The sequence below is a fragment of the Rana temporaria genome, chromosome 4 (genome assembly GCF_905171775.1).
Source record: "Rana temporaria chromosome 4, aRanTem1.1, whole genome shotgun sequence".
NCBI lineage: Eukaryota > Metazoa > Chordata > Amphibia > Anura > Ranidae > Rana > Rana temporaria.
Genome location: NC_053492.1, coordinates 249,782,254 through 249,802,110, shown reverse-complemented (window position 1 = coordinate 249,802,110; position 19,857 = coordinate 249,782,254). Strand labels below are relative to the sequence as shown.

Here is a 19,857-nt window from a genome sequence, read left to right as displayed (position 1 = left end):
CATTAAGATAATGAGAATTAAGTTTGTACAGCGGCAAATTGCATTTATCATGTATTGTGTCACTGATATTCTTTATTAAGTTAATTAATAAGCACTGAGTTGGTTGTTTACCCAGTGGGGCATCATTCCCATTTTATTAATTTAGAGGGTATTGGGTTCACAGAGTTTATCCTAGTCAGTAGGCGGTGGGTGCTGGTTATTAATATTATATTTAGTCATTTACCAATAAATTTAGCGCCTCCACTTTATATTTTTTTTAACATTGCTAGTCATTCACTGATTTTTTTGGGGTGCAGCTTATATTATTGTTTAAACTAGTTTTTTTGGCATGAGATTTTTCTTTACACATACACCTTGCAAAGTTCCAAAGAAATTACACAGCTCAGGGTGCCAGGATCTTTCAGCCAAACCGGCTGCACTGTAAGGTAGATTGGCAAGGATGTGTCCTCCAATTGAATCCTCAATTGTTCGGCTTCTTTCTGCAGAGAAGACAGCACAGGACCATCCCTGGACCAGTAGGCCCCAGAAACTCCTGAGCCTACTCTCAGTAGCGGAGCCTCGGGCCAGCAGGCCCCGAGACCAAAAGGCTGCTAACACATCCCCGAGGCCAGGAGGGCCATCAAGTCAGAATCGGAAGACCCCGCCAGAACGGTGTCTGTCCCTTAAGTACCCTCTCCCAGAATGCACAGCGGCGGGGACCACACCACTGGGCTGTTTCTGGGCAAGAGGCACCCAATACACCTAGCCCATTGCACTTCCAACCTTGACTCCTGGTGACAGCGACACCCACAGTCAGGTGGAAGATGAGCAACGCAGCTGAACTGGAACAGAAACACATAATTTGCCATAAAATTCTGAGCTAAACTACAGCTCAGATAACTAAATTTACAAAATAGCGCCTACTCAACAGGAGCAGGGCACTACATATAATTAATAAAAAAGTGAAATGGGAAAAAAAAAGGAGAAATTTGAATTATTCATTCAAAAAAATAAATATATTGTCCCACAAAAACAGTGATTAAAACACATAAATCATTAAGAGGAATTAGCATATGGGAACAAAAATCACTAAAAGCCAGTCAGTTTTTCATAACTAAAGCAGCGAGACAGGCTGAGATAGAAATATTTCTGCTTACATCTCTATTAAATGGTCAAGCTGGTAAAGCTCCACAATTTGGCTGTTAAATCATTAACTGTGACCGTATTTAACCTTGGTTTTAGGAATGTAGAAAAAACACTATTGATATTCACGTTCACCTTTGTTATTAGAGCTATGCACTATTTTAGATTCATGTATGAAAAAGGCTACAATTACCTAAATCATTAAAGGGAAAATACTTACAATTAAATGAATCTTACCTGGATAAGATACTGGGAACAGAGGTTCAAGAGCTCCAGTAATTGCAAGTGACTACCAGCAGCCAGTACGTCTTGAATTGCTCCAGGTTCTAGAAGAATCTAATAAATAAGCAAATGCAGTTTAAAACAAAGCATTTTGCCACTGAATATCAGTGCTACCCACCTTCACATTCGGAGGGACTCCTTCAAATAATTACTGTGAGTTCATATACAAATGTTAATATTAATTCAATATAATTAAAGAAAATCGAAAAAAACCTTTTAAAAAGTTTGAAGTCAATGATGTGGTCTGAAGTATAACTTCTGTGTGTTTGTCATCTTCCAAAGAGGAATGGACTGACATCATATGCTTGTCAGCAGGAGCACAATAAGACTGCTTCTGCCGGTAACAGGTATTTTGCCATTTAAATAACTCTGGATTTACAAAATGTTGTCTATATTAACCAATCAGCTGCTAACTTATGTTCAAACTTCCACTAAATCAAACTGGAATCTTATGCATCAGGTCTTTTACTTTTTTGGGGTATTTTTTTAATTTTCTAATCAGGTGATAGATAGACATAGATAGATAGATAGATAGATAGATAGATAGATAGATAGATAGATAGATAGATAGATAGATAGATAGATAGATAGATAGATAGATAGTGCAAATTGTCTGGGGTGAGTAGCATGTCCGTGTAGCATATAGTATGCCCAACACTGCTTTATTCTAGTAATAACTATTCTAATAATAATGCAATAATTTAATAACTGCAATAATATTAAAATGCAATTTAATGCTGTATTATTTCATCTGGAACAGCTGACTATTCTCAGTTCTATCATAATGTATTTCTTATGTACTCTGATATAATAATGATAATAATAATAATGTTTTGTGATACGCTGCTTTGAAGAGTATGACTGACTGCTATCCACTGAAGAACTGTGCTGGTAGTAAGTATTAATGTGTTCTCTCCCAGAATCTTGACCCGTTTTCTCATGAAGACACAGCACAAAGTCTTTATTCAGTTATACTGATTCTAAAATATGAAATGAGAAGAACTGCAGAGAAGTGAACCTGTGTTCACTGTAAACATTTAATCAGTTTGTATTTACTTCACCTCATATGACACTAATAAATCAGGCTCGCAAAAGCACTGCAAAATATATTTAGGATATTTACAAATATAGTAACAAAATATAAATTTTTTAAGTGTATCCTCTTATTAACATGAATAATATTACTTGCATTATTTGTAATATATAAAACTTTACTTGTGACTAGGTGCTGTAGTCTGCATATTAGCCACTAGATGGCCCCATAGGCTAACTAATAAAATTACCAATGCTACTTTTGGCGAAAGGGAAACGCATGAAATGTGGATATACTGAAGACACGCTCTTAAAAAATTCACCATGTTCCACCATCATTTTTACTTTCATTAATCTAGAAAGTATGAAAGAGGGGAATAAAGTGTACCTACCAAATACTTAAGACCAAAGTTTTAGTCTTTTTTTTATGTGACTTCTACATTTTATGGGCACATTTACTCAGTTGCATTGTTCTGAATGGCACCTCTTACATTTCCTTTAAAAAGTATTCATACCCCTTGAAATTTTCCACATTTTGTCATATTGCAACCAAAAATGTAAAAGTATTTTATATGGCTTTTATATGATAGACCAACACAAAGTGGCACATAATTGTGAAGTGGAATGAAAATTATAAATGGTTTTAATTTTTTTATTTTTTTTACAAATAAATATGTGAAAGTGTGGCGTGCATTCATATTCAGCCTCCGAGTCAATACTTGGTAGACAGCCTTTCACTGCAATTACAGCTGCAAGCCCCGAGGGCTTTCACACTGGAGCGGTGCGCTAGCAGGACGGTAAAAAAAGTCCTGCTAGCAGCATCTTTGGAGCGGTGTGTATACCGCTCCTCCACCGCTTCTGCCCATTGAAATCAATGGACACCGCGGCTATACCACCGGCAGAGCGCCTCTGCAAAGGCACTTTGCAGTGGTTTTAACCCTTTCTCGGCTGCTAGCGGGTGGGTGAAATCGCCTGCTAGTGGCCAAATAGCACCATGAAATTGACAGTAAAGCGCTGCTAAAAATAGTGCTTCATCGCCGACCCCGCCCCAGTGTCAGGGCCTTACAAACCTCTGAGGGCGTCACAGAACAGCTGTATTTATACTGATATTAAATTACACACAGGTGGACTCTATTTACTAATTAGGTGACTTCTGAAGGCAATTGGTTCCACTAGATTTTAGTTAGGAGTATCAGAGTAAAGGGGGCTGAATACAAATGCCCGCCACATTGTTCAAATATTTATTTGTAAAACATTTTGAAAACCATTTATCATTTTCCTTCCACTTCACAATTATGTGGCACTTTGTATTGGTCTATCATATAAAATCTTAATGAAATACATTTACATTTTTGGCTGAAACATGACATGACAAAATGTGGAATATTTAGGGGTATGAATACTTTTTCAAGACACTGTACATAGCAGTACACCACAATGCATTCTGGTGCTTTATAAAGCAAGAAAAAGCATGTAACCATGTGAAAGTCAAATCATCAATGACTTTAGGGTAAACACTGAAATAACCCAAAATATGTACCCACAGAAATTACACTACACTTTTTCTTTAATTACTATATACTGTATGAATTTTATTTATTTGTTTCCCAATAAATAGGTTTCTATCTTATGCTTGTATTTGTTGGTCAAAATTTGTTCTAGTATTTGTTCTAGTATTTCCTGTCTTTGTATGCACAGCTTATTAAATTGCTATGAAATTGACCAGCAAATCCAATCCAAGTCAATCAAATATGACCAGATTAATCTTCTTTTTAGAAAAAGCCCCCCTAATCTTGTCTAGCACTGAAGATACATATTTTTTGCCTGTGTGCAAGGTGTCCAAACATGGATTTAATACAAAAAAAAATATGAATATGTGAGTTTTTATTTATTATTTTAACTTTTATTCCAAGTTTCTGCGCACATATTTTCTACCACTGCTGATTTCATTCAATTTTAGGATTGTGCTTACAGTGAATCTAAAGCCAAAACTTCTCTTTTACTGTATTGTATAAGTTACAGAATGGTTAAAGTGTTACTAAACCCAGGACCCTGCATTCATTATATCTGGTCTCCCACAATATACAGAACATGGAACATGGAAATGAAATTATTTTAGTAAATATAAACTGCTAAATACACTTTCTCATTAGCAGTTAGTGCAGTCTTGTGACTTCTACAAGCACTGGTTAAAACTTGTAAGAGCGGTTTTAGTTTTCTGACTGTCCTATGAGACTGCAAGACAATGCTGATTGGTCCTGTGCTGATCACATGCACCCTTCCAAGGAAAAAAAAAAACTTTCTAGCAATAGACACCAAACTAAGCATGTGCAACCTGACTCCATAGACTTTTAGCTGGATTCAGGTATGGCGGCGTAATTTTGACCCGGCGTAGCGTATTTACGCTACGCTGCCGTAAGTCAGAGAGGCAAGTGCTGTATTCACAAAGCACTTGCCTCCTAAGTTACGGCGGCGTAGCGTAAATGGGCCGGCCTAAGCGCGCCTAATTCAAATGAGGAACAGGGGGGGCGTGTTTTATGTAAATGATTCGTGACCTGACGTGATTGACGTTTTTAACGAATGGCGCATGCGCCGTCCGTGGACATATACCAGTGTGCATTGCTCCAAAGTACGCCGCAAGGACGTATTGGTTTCGACGTGAACGTAAATTACGTCCAGCCCCATTCACAGACGACTTACGCAAACGACGTAAAATTTTCAAAATTAGATTCGGGAACAAAGTCCATACTTAACAATGGCTAGGCCAACTATTTGTTCGACTAACATTACGCCTGAAAATGCCTTACGTGAACGGCGTATCTTTACTGCGACGGGCAAGCGTACGTTCGTGAATCAGCGTATCTCGCTGATTTACGCATTTTAGGGGTAAATCAGCGTTCACGCCCCTAGCGGCCGGCGGAACTAGACAGCTAAGTTACAATGGCGCAGGAAGTCGTATCTTAGCTACATTTAAGTGTAACTGAATTTGAGAATACACTTAAATGTACGACGGCTTAAATTCTGAGTTACAACGGCGTATCTACTGATACACCAGCTTAACTCTTTGTGAATCTAGCTATTTGTGTTATCAGGAAATTATTAGGGGACAATGGAAGGGGGGAACCAGAAAAGCCAGGATCAAACAGCCTTTTTTTACACAATGCAGGGGATTACCCCTTTAGGTTCCACAGTGAGTATAACAAGCTTGCTTTACTGCATATACACACTTATTTTACTGTTGTGGGTTTAGTAACACTTTAACCACTTACCCCCCGGACCATATTGCTGCCCAAAGAGCAGAGTACTTTTTGCGATTCGGGACTGCGTCGCTTTAACAGACAATTGCGCGGTCGTGCGACGTGGCTCCCAAACAAAATTGGCGTCCTTTTTTACCCACAAATAGAGCTTTCTTTTGGTGGTATTTGATCACCTCTGCGGTTTTTAGTTTTTGCGCTATAAACAAAAATAGAGCGACAATTTTGAAAAAAATGAATATTTTTTACATTTTGCTATAATAAATATCCCCCAAAAATATATAAAAAAACATTTTTTTTTCCTCAGTTTAGGCCGATACGTTTTCTTCTACATATTTTTCGTAAAAAAAAATCGCAATAGGCGTTTATTGATTGGTTTGCGCAAAAGTTATAGCGTTTACAAAATAGGGGGTATTTTTATGTCATTTTTATTATATTTTTTTTACTAGTAATGGCGGCGATCAGCGATTTTTTTTCCGGTACTGCGACATTATGGCGGACACTTCGGACACTTTTGACACATTTTTGGGACCATTGGCATTTTTATAGCGATCAGTGCTATAAAAAAGCATTGGATTACTATAAAAATGCCACTGGCAGTGAAGGGGTTAACACTAGGGGGCGGGGAAGGGGTTAAGTATGCCTGGGTGTGTTCTTACTGTGGGGGGGGGGTGGCCTCACTAGGGGAAACACTGATCCTCTGTTCATACATTGTATGAACCGAAGATCAGCATTTCCCCTGCTGACAGGACCGGGAGCTGTGTGTTTACACACACAGCTCCCGGTCCCCGCTCTGTACCGAGCGATCGCGTGTGCCCGGCGGCGATCGTGCCCACCGGGCACACGCACGGGAGTCGGGGGCGCACGGGGGGCGCGCGCGCCCCTAGTGGCGGCTGGGAGAGAGGACGTCATATTACGTGCTCTCGCCCAGCAGAGCGACCTTGTGGACGTATAATGACGGTGCGCCGTCGGCAAGTGGTTAAGTCAGGTTATTTATTAAAACATTTTTATTTGATTTTTTTTTTTGGGTCTTGGAGGGGAGTTTTCACTTCACTACGTTTCCCAGAGATACAACAAAAGTAAATCTCTGCAAACTGAGGGGAAATCCCCTCTTAGACAGTTGTTACCACAATTGCCCCATTGAAAGATTTTCCCTCACCCCTGTTACTGTCAGACTGAAAAATGTTGAATTTTATTTTACTTTCTGTACAAAGGACAATGGTCTCCAGGACATGTGGTAAAGGGGAAGCTCCCAAACTGAAAAAATAGTAATAAAGCCTGGGAGGGGCATACAATCCTCACATGTTTTGGCATTACATGCATTTTAAAGAGGATATATTTTTACAATTCCAGTATTTCCGTTTTCGTTTTGCTATGGTTTATAACAAAGGTGTTGACGCTTGTACAAATTCTTTACTCTGAACAATGTGATATTAAAAATACAGCAATGAAAGCACATGGTCTCTAAGCATTTACAGTGATCTGCTAGATAATACTAACTGTGTACAGTACCTGCCCAGTGTAGGCGAAATCCAGGGCCTGTTTTAATCCAAGGCTGGTCACACCGTGCAAGTTAACTTCATCGGCTTCACTTTCCACCATGCACAGACTAAACATTGCCTGGATAAAGAAGGGACCCCAATTACCGGTAACCATTTCATTAACAACATGACGAGAAATATGCAGCCAAATAACTTTCTCCACGTAAGGTTTGCCTAGGTTGGTTGCTTTTTGTGAACTCAAAAAGACCAAATTCTGTCTATTTTGCTGCTATTTTATCAAATGTGCACAGTGTGGGGTTGTTTTGCCTTAAAGGGGGTGTATAGTGCTCTTGCACACATGTTCTCCTTATTATGTTCAGTTATAGGAATTACTTTTTTTTCATGCAAATAATAAATATTATCTATAAACATTTCAGATTTTCCACTTCCAGCCAGCAGGTAGGGTATGCAAAGCAGCAAAGCCATTGAAGCAGCCAATAAGTGTATGAGCAGTGCAGGACTTTCTCATTAAAAAGCCCAGTATTCTCTGCAAAAGCTGTTTAATGGAAGCAGCGAAATAAAAAAAAAAATGGGGGAATTTTTTTTTATATATATATAGAAATATTAAAAAAATTATATTAAACATGGTTGTAAATTGGGAAACTTTAGAAATTAAAATAAAACAGATCAAAATATATTTAAAATGTATTGTAAAAAAGGGATCGCCTAAGTAACACATAAGAAAATTTCAAACTACATTAAGAAATAAATATTAATCTAACCTCTGGACTTTACAGGTACAAATGGAGACAACAATAGTTTAAAAGCATATACAATGTTTTATTTCCAAAATATCATTCAAGAATATTATATGAAACAATATCAAACCCAAAATGCCACATTTACCATCACGTATGTATGTATACAGTATTTAAAATGTTATTAAAGCCAGATTTTTTTTTAATGAAAAATAACAAACGTGTCATACTTAAAATTTTACTCTTTTCTGGTTCCACACCAGCACTCCTGGCCCCTACCCCCTGCCAAGTGGCACCAGAGCAAACAAATTGCTGTGGGGGCACCCAAGCAGGCTCACTCCCCAGCCACTGCTCTGCATGTGCATTCAGACACAGAGTCGCGGCTTGATCCCACCCCATCTCTTTTCTCATTGGCTCACTAGCTGTGATTGACAGCAGCGGAAGCCAATGAGGAGGGAGAATCCCAGAGAGCCACTTCTCCTGTGCACATCGCTAGATCAAGATGGGACGTTATGATGTCACCTCCGGGCCACAGATGTAAACAAAGCGGCGATCTCGGGTGGAAAACATCAGATCTGTAATTTTTTTGATCTGATGCTTTCCAGCCTGGAGGAGTGATGTGGGGTCTTATAGACCCCCATATCTCTCCATAAAGAGGACCTGTCACACACCATTCCTAATACAAGGGATGTTTACATTCCTTATAATAGGAATAAAAGTGATCACATTTTTTTTTAAAGAAAGTGTAAAAAAACATACAATAAAATAAACAATAAAATTTGCATTTTTTTAAAAAAATCGCCCGTCTCCATGTGCTCACGCACACAGAACACACGCAGAAGTCCCACATATGTAAATGCCGTTCAAACCACACATGTGGGGTATTTTTGTGTGCGTTAGATTAACAATTCTAGCACTTGACCGCCTTTGTAACTCTAAACATGTAACCTGTAAAAATTCTTAAATCGTTGCCTATTGAGATTTGTAGGTACCGAAGAAAATTAGGATAACTTTACTGTTTTGTTATTTTTTAATACATTTTTTTTCCAAAGTAAACGCATTTGAAAAAATTGCTGTGCAAATACTGTGTGACACCCTAGCATGTCTGCTAAAAAAATATATATATAATATTTTGGGGTTCTGAGTAATTTTCTAGCAAAAAAAATATGATTTGTACATGTAGGAGAGGAGTGCCAGAGTAAGCCCGGTATGGAAGTGGTTAAAGGATGAGTGTATTTTGGTTCCTCTTAAGCCACCAGAAAAAGTTTTCATTGGTACCTTTTTGCAGTGCCCAGCTACCCATGTCCTTTTAAAGACAAAAAAAAGCTTACAAATTAGCCTTGAAAAGGGCCAGAAAAAATAAGATATAGCTCAACTATACTCTAATAGGGTTGACTGCTATGTTAGGCATTGAGGATCCTCCTCCAAACTGAATTCAGGCTACTTTTCTCTTCACTAATCCTAATGCATGGTTTTCATCAAAAGCATTGCATTGAATGAGCTAAAGATCAGTTTACCCCTCCTTGAGTTTCTTTTATATAAGTTAACTGTAACATGCAAATACGGTATCATGTAACTGTTAATTGTAATTTGCATACATTATAATGAGCTGTAAGATTGTTCTATTAGCACTTTGCTTCATATGTATTTATCATAAATGTGCAACATTCACACATCAGTGGAGGAATCAAGTGATATTGCCTAATATCTATCAATTAACATTTACAATAGTCATTATCTTAAATTAACGCCCACAGTCGCCTGCAAACCATAAATCAGGCTCAGAGTAGGAGTGCCAGCAACCTGATTTAATTAAGGTTTGATGCATTATTTGGTAATTCTCACCCTAACATATTTCAGGCTTTGGGAGCCAGTAGAGGGAATTGGGCAGACTTACAGGAGAGGAAAAACACAGGCAGGAGCTCATCAGTGGGGTGATTCTCAAACCTAGGCCAATGAATAGGTTGGAGGCAGGGAGTTGACAGTTACCTATAGCCCTACAGGCTTTTAGTGGTTAAGTCAACTCCTGGCTTTACACCACGGCTGAGCAAACTTGCAAATATAATATGCAGTTCTTGTTAAAATATGTAAATTTCAATTTTACCTTTAACTGTCTGGTTCCCCATTAGGAAGAAGGGTACATTTAGGGTTGTGGGATTAGGGAGGATGTCATTGTTTTCTGCTCTCTACATTGGGGTATTACAGTTATATGTTGACCTAGAATAGAAGCAACCACTGAAAGCTACTCCGTAAATCCCAGATATTAGATTTACACGTTTTTTGTTGGTACGCAGATACTGATTCAAGTCTGTGGTAATTTTAACTTTTAAAAACCAACTCCAGCTTTGTAACTACATAGAACAAAAATAAGCATGCTTGTCTTAAAAAACAAACAAACAGATCTTGCTGTAATACCCAACAGACTCTCCACTTTGTGATTCAGCACTGCTACTTTTCTGGGTTGTATGATTGTCAGCAGGGTTGAACCCACTTTCTGTAATCCCAGAGTGTCAATGATCTGCCATATGGTGGTGCACCATCTGTCTACTGTGGACATACAGAGGAGGGCTGCAGAGAAAAGGGTCATGTCTCTATGTGTTGCTGCTCTCATTCACTTATCATCAGAAGATGAAGGGGCCCAAGATGTCATGTGACACCTAAAAAAGCTATGTATACAGATTATTTTCCATTACTTTTTTGCCATTTAAGTTTATCCTTGTATGCTGCCATTATTTATTGATGCTTTTCTTGACAGATTTCATAATGTGCAGTTTTGTTGACCAACGCATCTGCAATTCAGGTGCCAAATATCTGACCTATTTGAATTCCTAATAATTGCCCCATTTTGTTTTGCAAACTAACATATTAAAGTGACAACATTCCTATACATATCCCTATTCATGCTGTTGACTTCATTTTCAGAATGAACTTAAGATTGGTCTGTGAAAAAGCAGGCCCACATGTTTCATGTATGTGCCTTGGGTTCAACTCTGCATCCCTTCTATAGACATTGCAGCCTTGATTGCAAGTAAAGCATAAGAGTAAAGTTGCACAGCAAAGAATCACAAAGAAAGAAGTTGAAGGTCTAGTCAGAAGTTCAGCAAATTATGCTGAATCTCACCACATGAACATAATAAACGTTAAAATTCAAAGAGTTTTCTGACTTTAGCAAGGTTTCAGATGTTCCCGAACTACATCCATAATCGTGATTTTACTTACTGTAAGTGCTCTTTAAATAATGTATTCATATTTTTTTAAATATAAAAGACCAAGATATAAGGATAATCTCAATATTGTCTTCTTCAACATGCACGACATAAAAAGCTATAATGGCTTACCCGAAAGTAATCGCTACACGCAGCCAGCACAGCCTTGTGGGCATGAAACTTTTGTTCTTCAGCAACAAGAGTAACATCGCAGAGAATGCCGTCATTCCTCTGTTGGTTTAATGCAGACAGGACAGAATCTTTATGTGACATAGAATGGCAATGCCTGTGACCCGTTAGCATTTCTTGAATACTGTAAAACATAAAATATGCTTATATGCGATCAAAGAACATACTGAATACATTGGTATACATATATAGAAAATATATAGAAAACTTTTTTATTATTATCTTGTCTAAATACAGGCAGTAGACATGAAGGTATCCATTCTTGTGTGACCCAGGGTAAGATTCAGCAGCACCATAACTCAGAATGAACATTTTTTTGCAATTTTATATTCTTATTCATATTATATTTTTTTTAGCTTCTACTTGTTAGCCATGGTTAAATTCCACAAAATAAAAGTAAAGAAAGGGGCTCTGCAGAAAAACATAACACAACTCTAGATTGGGCAACTATTTACTCTGAAAACCCCCATTGATGTTGGACTGTACAGTCTAATAATGGGTTTACAATTAAGATGTTGCTTCCCACATGTATTGGGTGCATCCAGAAAGCAATGAGAATGATATCTTAAAAATTATTTTATTGAACATTTTTATAATTGAACATTGTCTCCTTCAAAGTATGCACCATGTGAGTATACACAACGCTCCCAGCGATTTTTCCATACTTCATAGCATCCCTGGAAGTCTTCAAGAAGGATGGTGTTCAGAGCCTTTGGAGGTTATCCACACTACCAAAATAGTATCCTTTCAAACCCTTCTTCATCTTTGTTAATATATAAAAGGGACCAAGTCGGGGCTTTCAGGGCGATTTGGGTCCGCATTTTTTCTTGAATTCGGACCTGGAATGGAGTCAAAGACACACATGACCTTTCTGCAGTGCGCTCCACAGCCACCCCAGAGATGTGTGAACCGGCTCCATTGAGATTTTCATATGAATTGAATGCAGGGAAACCATGTGAATCCAGCCTCACAGTTTGGCCAATAGGTATAAATTCCTTATGGACAATTCCATGTGAATAAAAAAAAAACAAAAAACATTGACCATTGATTTGACTTTTGATTTGCTCATTTAAGCTTTCTTGGGGCGAGGTGAAGTGGGTGGGTGTCATTCTGAACTTTGTTTTTTAAACTGGGGATCGTACTCAAACACCCAGGATTCATCTCCCATGATCACTCGGCTCAAAAAATCAGGTTCGCTTTCTAAATGGTCCAGACCTTGGCAAACAAGTTAATGGTATTCCTTCTGATCAAGTGACAAGTTCTTTGGAACAAGTTTTGCACACACATTTCTCATCTTCAAATCCTGAGTCACTATTTCATGAACAATTGACCTGGTAATTCCTGTTTCCTCGGCAATCATTCTGATAAGTGAGCCATCGGTCTCGGTTGAGAACAGACCAAACTGCATCCACATTCTATCCTGTTCTTGATGAAGAGGGGCATTCTGATCATTGTTTGTCTTTAACACTTAGTCTTCAACACTTTCTTGTCCTTCCTTGAAGGCCTTGTGCCATCAGTACACTTGTGCAGATGATAGTACAGCTTTTCCATAAGCTTTCCTCACCTTTTCCAAAGTTTCTGATGCACTTTTATCCAATTTTACACAAAATGTTATCATGTGCCGCTGTTCCAAACACAATTGCATTTTTCTTAATACAAGGCACTTGAACAAAGTTTTAACAAAAAATAAATGTCTCGACTGACAGGGCTGGAATGCAACAGATCAGTGTTCTAATGTTTACCTGGCACCCCACCTCAAGTGACCTTGGCCAGCTTCTCCATTCACAGAGCCCTTCTCGAGCATAGGAACTTAATTCAGCGTGTTCTTTAAAAAATATGATAGTATAAAAATATGTACAGATCTGTAAAAAAAAAACTGCTTGAACTATTTTTAAATGTGCAACTACCATATATAGCCGAATTCAGAAAGACTTATGCCAGCGTACAGGGGCGGACTGACCATTGAGTCACTCGGGCACTGCCCAAGGGCCCCATGCCACTAGGGGGCCCCATCCGGGTTGCCAGGCTCAGTAAAACCAGGGACAGTATGTAAAAATCTGTGTTTTTTTTAGATCTGTCCCTGATATGTCCGAAAATGACATGCTTTTAATGTGAATATCCCAAGATTTTAGCTGCCCGCCTCTGCACTACCTCCTGGCGTGGTGGCCATCTGTAAGCCAGAGGGGCCCCATACTCTTCTATTGCCCGGGGGCCCCATGAGTTGTCAGTCCGCCCCTGCCAGCGTATCTACAGATACGCGGCATAAGTGTAAATGTGCGCCGTCGTATCTATGCGCCGTACCCACAGAACGAAATACGCCTGAAAATCCCATCCTAGAATTAGCCACAACCCTGCATGATGACATCACAAGCAAGACACATCGTGCACATGCAGTGCAGCCACTGGTCAAGGTACTGGCAACATTGCATTTCTTAGCCAGTGGATCTTTTCAGCGTACAAGTGGAGTTGTGGCTGGGATGTCACAATCCACCATGAGCAGATGTGTACACCAGGTTGTCCCCGCAATCCTCAAACGCATGTCCCACCACTTCATCAGACCCACCCATGAGCATCTGCGGCAGAAGGCAATGCAGGATTTCTTCATGATTGCAGGATTCCCATGCACCGTGGGGGCCATTGATTGCACACATGTGGCACTACGGCCCCCCGTGCCACAGAGCACATATACCGCAATTGGAAGCAGTGGCATTCCATCAACGTACAGGTGATAGCCGATGCCCAATGCCTCATATGGCACGTCCGTGCCAAACACCCAGGGTCCAGCCACGACAGCTACATATACCGTAAAAGCAACATCCCAACAGAATTTGAACAGAACGTGTACAGGGACAGCTGGCTGGTTGGTGAGTGACATGGGTGTCAGGCATGACTGTCCGACACCATGATGCACACATCACGAGGGGCACATGCACGACTAACATCCTCCTGTCTTTTTCCTTCCAGGTGACTCTGCATATGCACTTGGACCCCATCTCATGACTCCATACCGGAATCCCCAAACCAGAGGAGAGATAAACTACAATGCTGCACACATACGTACCAGTGCAGTGGTGGAACGCACATTTGGCCTCCTGAAGTCCTGTTTCCGATGCCTGGATAAGTCCGGGGGGACCCTGTTGTATTCCCCAAACTTTGTGTGCCAGATCATCGGTGCATGTTGCATTCTGCACAACTACGCCATGAGAAAGGGCCTGGAGATTGACCTACGTGATGACCTGACCCCCGAACCACACAATCCCCCCCTAACTGAGGCTACCCCGTCTTCTGAGGGAACAGCAGTCAGGAGATGCCTCACAGTAGACATCTTTGAACATTAAACATACACATTCATCATGGCACACAGACAATGCACGCATGCACACCACTGTGGTCCCTAGCTTACACACACCACATCCACTTCACATTGGATTAGCCCAAGTCCACCATGCAGGACTTGGGAGCAGCAACGCCGCGCCAAGGCCCCAATTATGTCGCTGTCCATTCATACCACATTCACGCGGTCGTGGGGATAACTTCTCCCCGATGACCCAGGGTGACACCCCTTACTGGCAGGAGTGTCACCCCCACATTCACACACCAGTCACACTGTAGCCTGCACTACTGACCGTGAGCAGTAAAAAAAAAAGGCTCATGACCTGAGCATAAATCAAATCCAAAAACTCATATCCTGAGCACCAAAAAAAAAAAAACATATTCGGAGCACAATAAAAAATAAACGGCACTCATTTGGCCTGACGGGGGCTGCGCCTGGTGGCACCTCTCTGGCTCCTCAGCTGCCTGGGGGGAGCCTCGGGTGGGGGGTGGGACATCTGGAGGTGGCTCACTCCTGGCTGCCTGTCCTCCAAGGCCACGGCAATGCGGCTCAGGAAATGACTTGTCTGAGCCTGCATACTCAGCTGGCGGTTAATGTTGTGCCACTGGTTGCGCTGCCTCTGCCTCCCATCCTCATGGATGGCAGCCGTGTTGGCCTGGACCACCCCAGTAAGGGTCTGAACCTCTGCCACAAGGTTAGCTGTGGTGGCCTGCAGCTCCCCAAGACAGGTGACCCCTGCAGCGCTATTTGCGACGACATCCTGCACGGCATCCCAAATCTGTGCCGTGTTGTTAGCCACCCGGTGCAGGTGCCCGGCTACTTCCCCCATATGCCGGGTCTGCCTCCTTGCCATTTGGTCATGCACGTAATCAGGGACACCCCTAGTCTTACGTGTCGCCTTCCTGGGGGCAGAGGATGTTTGGGACCGGCTATATGTTGAGGCCCCTGAGGGGCTTTCCCTGCTGGGGGCTGAGCCAGAGGGGCTTCCCCTGATGGGGGGGTGTGAGAGGGCCCAGGCACAACAGAGGCCTCCTCTATATAGAGGCAAACCTGGGCAAGGTTCACCGTCTCCTCCTCAACCACCTCTTGAGGAGAGGTGTGGCCACTCCCCTCCACCGAAGGATCTGGGCTTCCTAGGGGGTCCGGCTGAGAATGTTCCGGGGAAGATGGCATGGGATGGCCATTGGCAGCAGATGGCCCCGCTCCCTTCTGCACATCTGTGGATGACACAAAGCAGTCACATGTTGGTGGACCCACACACTTGTCACATGTTCCCTTCCACCCCCTCACATGCTACACACCGGATAGGGGATAAAAAGCACTTACCTGTCCTCGAGGCATCATCAAGGGAATCAAAGCCCTCAACGCCCTCCAACTGCTCCCTCTCCAGACACCGGGCAATCACCTCCTCCTCCCGGGTCAAGCGCAACACACATGGTGGTCCACCACCCGTGCCCCTCTGGTGCTTCCTAATGGCGGCCACCTTCTCCTGAACCTTGCGCCTCAGGTCATTTATTTTTTTATTCATATCCTTGCCGGTCCGGGTCGCATTGCCAAGTGCATTCACTTCAGTGGCAATGGTCTCCATGATGACCTGTTTCCTGGCCCGGGTGGTATCTCGACTCTGGGCACTCTTGTTCTTCTCTACTGTAGCAGCTATAGCAGAACAAAAGTACCTTGCTCAGGGGGGGGGGGAAGCAGGATGTACTTTTGCGTCGGACTGGCGCATGTCTGGGCGTATTTATGCGCTCGGCGTAAGCCAGTGGGCCGGCGTATCCCAGGAAGTTGTGTCGACGTAGTTGTGAGCATGCGCACAGGGAAAGGGTTCATACGTTCACGTCACTGCGTATGCTCCGTTGATTATACGCCGAGCGTAAGCCACTGCTTCACGCTCAGGCCATCGTTACCATAAGGTCACACCCACTTACACTTACGCCGGCTTACGCCTTCAAATTTACGTTACGCTGGAGGAAAACGTTGAGAGCAAGTGCTTTGTGAATACTTTACTTGCCTCTCTAGCGTATGCCGGCGTAGCGCATATGCGCTGCGCTACGCCGGCACAAAGATGCGCTGATCTACCTGAATCTGGCTAATAGTGTCTAAGGTATTGGTTTTGCTATTATACCAAACTAGTATACAAGAATCTTACTCATTGTCTCCTATAAGCCCTATGAAATCAGAGGCACCTCTAATCATTTATCTGCTAATGACATTGTGTCCCATGCATCCTCACATTTTGTATATAAAGATGGTAATATATGCAAACTAGATTGGAGCCACGACAGTAAATCATAAATACATACTCATAGTGACCTTGTCCAAAATGAACTGTGAAATCAGATGAGAGCATATAAAATCATATTTAAAAGTTACAGTGCATTAGCTTAGAAGTGGAAAATTTGTTTACACCAGGCATTAAAAGGATTCTGTCACAAACTAAAATCCCTGTGTGATTAGGCACCCAAGGAAGAAGTCATTTCTTATCTCACTTCTTGCACACTATTTGTATACTAGCTCAACTGATAATGGGTATTGGAGTGTGTTAGATAGTTAGATAGTGGTAATGGTTAGGTTCAATTTAGAGATAGGGGTTATGTTAAATGCAAGAGTTATATATAAGTTTTAGATTTAGGGTTGGTTAAGGGTTTGTTTTAGCAATTACATTAGAGTTGGGGTTAACTTTTCAGATATGATGAATTTTGTTTGTGATAAATCAACATTCATTTAAGCATGATAATCCAGTGCTTGTGTAAATCCTGCTAAATATTCATAATTTGTATTTCTAACATGCCTCACTAAATATATATGTATAATATATATATATATATACACACATACACACACACACACACACACACAGTAATACCTCGGATTGCGGTTAACGCGGTTAACGAGCGCTTCGCAATACAAGCTATAATTTTTTTTGGCCAGAGATTCGGGACACTGGTGACACTTGAAGCCACTCATAGAGATTCAGAAACACTCCATTCCCGAGTGTCTTCGAGTGCATCCAAGTGGATCCGAGTGTTTCCTAATGTCTGCGGTGCCCTCCCCCACCCCTGGCCACATGCGGTACTGCATACAATAGAAGTCACTGTGGAACTAATTATCCGAGTTTCCACTGACTCCTATGGGAAAATGCGTTTTGTAATACTAGTGCTTTGGATTACACGCATTCTTCTGGAATGAATTATGCTTGTAATCCAAGGTACCACTGTATATTTTTTAAATTTTATATATATATATATATATATATATATATATATATACACACACATACACACACATACATACAGTGTTTCAATTGAACCCCTGGGATATTGAGCTGATCAGTTAAGTAGCAGAGGGGGAGGGGTGTATACAGAGGGGGTTGTTAATCAATCTCAGCTGCTTTGGTGTTAATGTAATTAACAACAGGTGAACTAGATGGGCAACAATGAGACAACCTCCAAAACAAGAATGGTTTTACAGGTGGAGGCCACTGACATTTTTTTCATTAGTTTGGCATTTGGCTAGGGTAAGTGTCACTACTGGTAGCATGAAGCGATACCTGGACTCTATGGAGTTTGCACAGGCAGTCCATCTCCTCCAGGGTGGTACATCAAAACGTGCTATTGCCAAATGGTTTGCTGTGTCTCCTAGCACAGTCTCAAGAGCATGGAGGAGATTACAGGAGACAGGCAGTTACACTAGGAGAGCTGGACAGAGCCGTAGAAGGTCCTTAACCCATCAGCAGGACCGGTATCTGCTCCTTTGAGCAAGGAGGAACAGGATGAGCACTGCCAGAGCCCTACAAAATGACCTCCGGCAGGCCACTGGTGTGAATGTCTCTGACCAAACAATCAGAAACCGACTTCTGGGCAGAGAGCACAGGGCCCGACCTCCTCTAGTGGGCACCCGGCACCATGGAGCTTTATTGGCATCTGCCGTTGAAGACTAGAATTGGCAGGTCTGCCACTGGAGGCAGATCGTCCTAATCTGCCACTTCCTATTCTGATCTTCTCTCTTCTCCCCCTCGCATTGCCTCCTGGGAAATGGGGTGCGCTGTCTTCTGGGACCTGTGTGTGTCCCAGAAGGCAGTCGCCCATTCACACAGCGTCGCACGACTCGTGCATGCACAGTAGGCGCGGATCGGTCTCGGGCAGCTAACATCGCTGGCCCCCTGGACAGGTAAGTGTGCTTATTAAAAGTCAGCAGCTACAGTGTTTGTAGCTGCTGACTTAATTTTTTTTTTCTACACAGCTGGGCCTCCGCTTTAGGTATCGGGATGAAATCCTTGGACCCATTGTCAGACCCTACATTGGTGCAGTGGGTCCTGGGTTCCTCCTGATGCACAAAAATGCCGGCCTCATGTGGCGAAAGTATCCAGACAGTTCCTGGAGAATGAAAGAATGGCCCCCATGCTCCCTAAATCCAATAGAACACCTCTGAGACATTATGTTTCAGTCCATCCGATGCCGTCAGGTTGCACCTCAATCTGTTCAGGAGCTCAGTGATGCTCTGCTGCAATATTGATTTTTGGAGTGTCTTTGAATTCAGCCCTCTGTAAGTTGAGAATTTTCATTTCCATCAAATTATGTGGCATCCTTTCGTTCCTAATATATTACCCAGTCCATATCAGCATGATATTTCTCCCCATTGAGATCTTATGTGTTTTCAAAGTGTTCCTTTAATTTTTTTGAGCAGTGTATATATATATATATATATATATATATATATATATATATATATATATACACACACACACACATACCTGTATACATACAATATATATATATATATATATATATATATATATATATATATATATATATATATATATATATATACACACACCCATACACAGTATCTGACAAAAGTGAGTACACAACTCACATTTTTGAAAATATTTTATTATATCTTTTCATGTGACTACACTGAAGACATTACACCTTGCTACAATGTAAAGTAGTAAGTGTACAGCTTGTATAACAGTGTACATTTGCTTTCCCCTCACATCATCCCAACACATAGCCATTATTATTTGAACCGCTGGCAACAAAAGTGAGTACACTCCTGAAGCCTCGTACACACAAGGAACTTGTCGAGGAAAACGATGTGTCGTATGTACGAGGCCTGAGTCAAAATGTAAAAATTTGACCCAAAGTGTCAATATTTTGTACTCCTCACCTGGTTGCCGTCACACACTCTTGACAACAT

At 41.4% G+C, this 19,857-nt stretch overlaps 1 protein-coding gene across 3 annotated transcripts in view; it reads right to left on the bottom strand.

Annotated features, from left to right (window-relative positions):
* KLHL32 (kelch like family member 32) overlaps positions 1 to 19,857 on the bottom strand; it is a 285,677-nt gene that overhangs the window by 177,789 nt on the left and 88,031 nt on the right. For all 3 annotated transcript variants that reach the window (XM_040350130.1, XM_040350132.1, XM_040350131.1), the window contains 3 exons: positions 11,268 to 11,448; positions 7,203 to 7,310; positions 1,360 to 1,458 (listed from right to left, as the gene is read on the bottom strand). In XM_040350130.1, the coding sequence (XP_040206064.1) occupies positions 1,360 to 1,458; positions 7,203 to 7,310; positions 11,268 to 11,448 (388 nt within the window). The remainder of the gene's footprint in view (positions 1 to 1,359; positions 1,459 to 7,202; positions 7,311 to 11,267; positions 11,449 to 19,857) is intronic.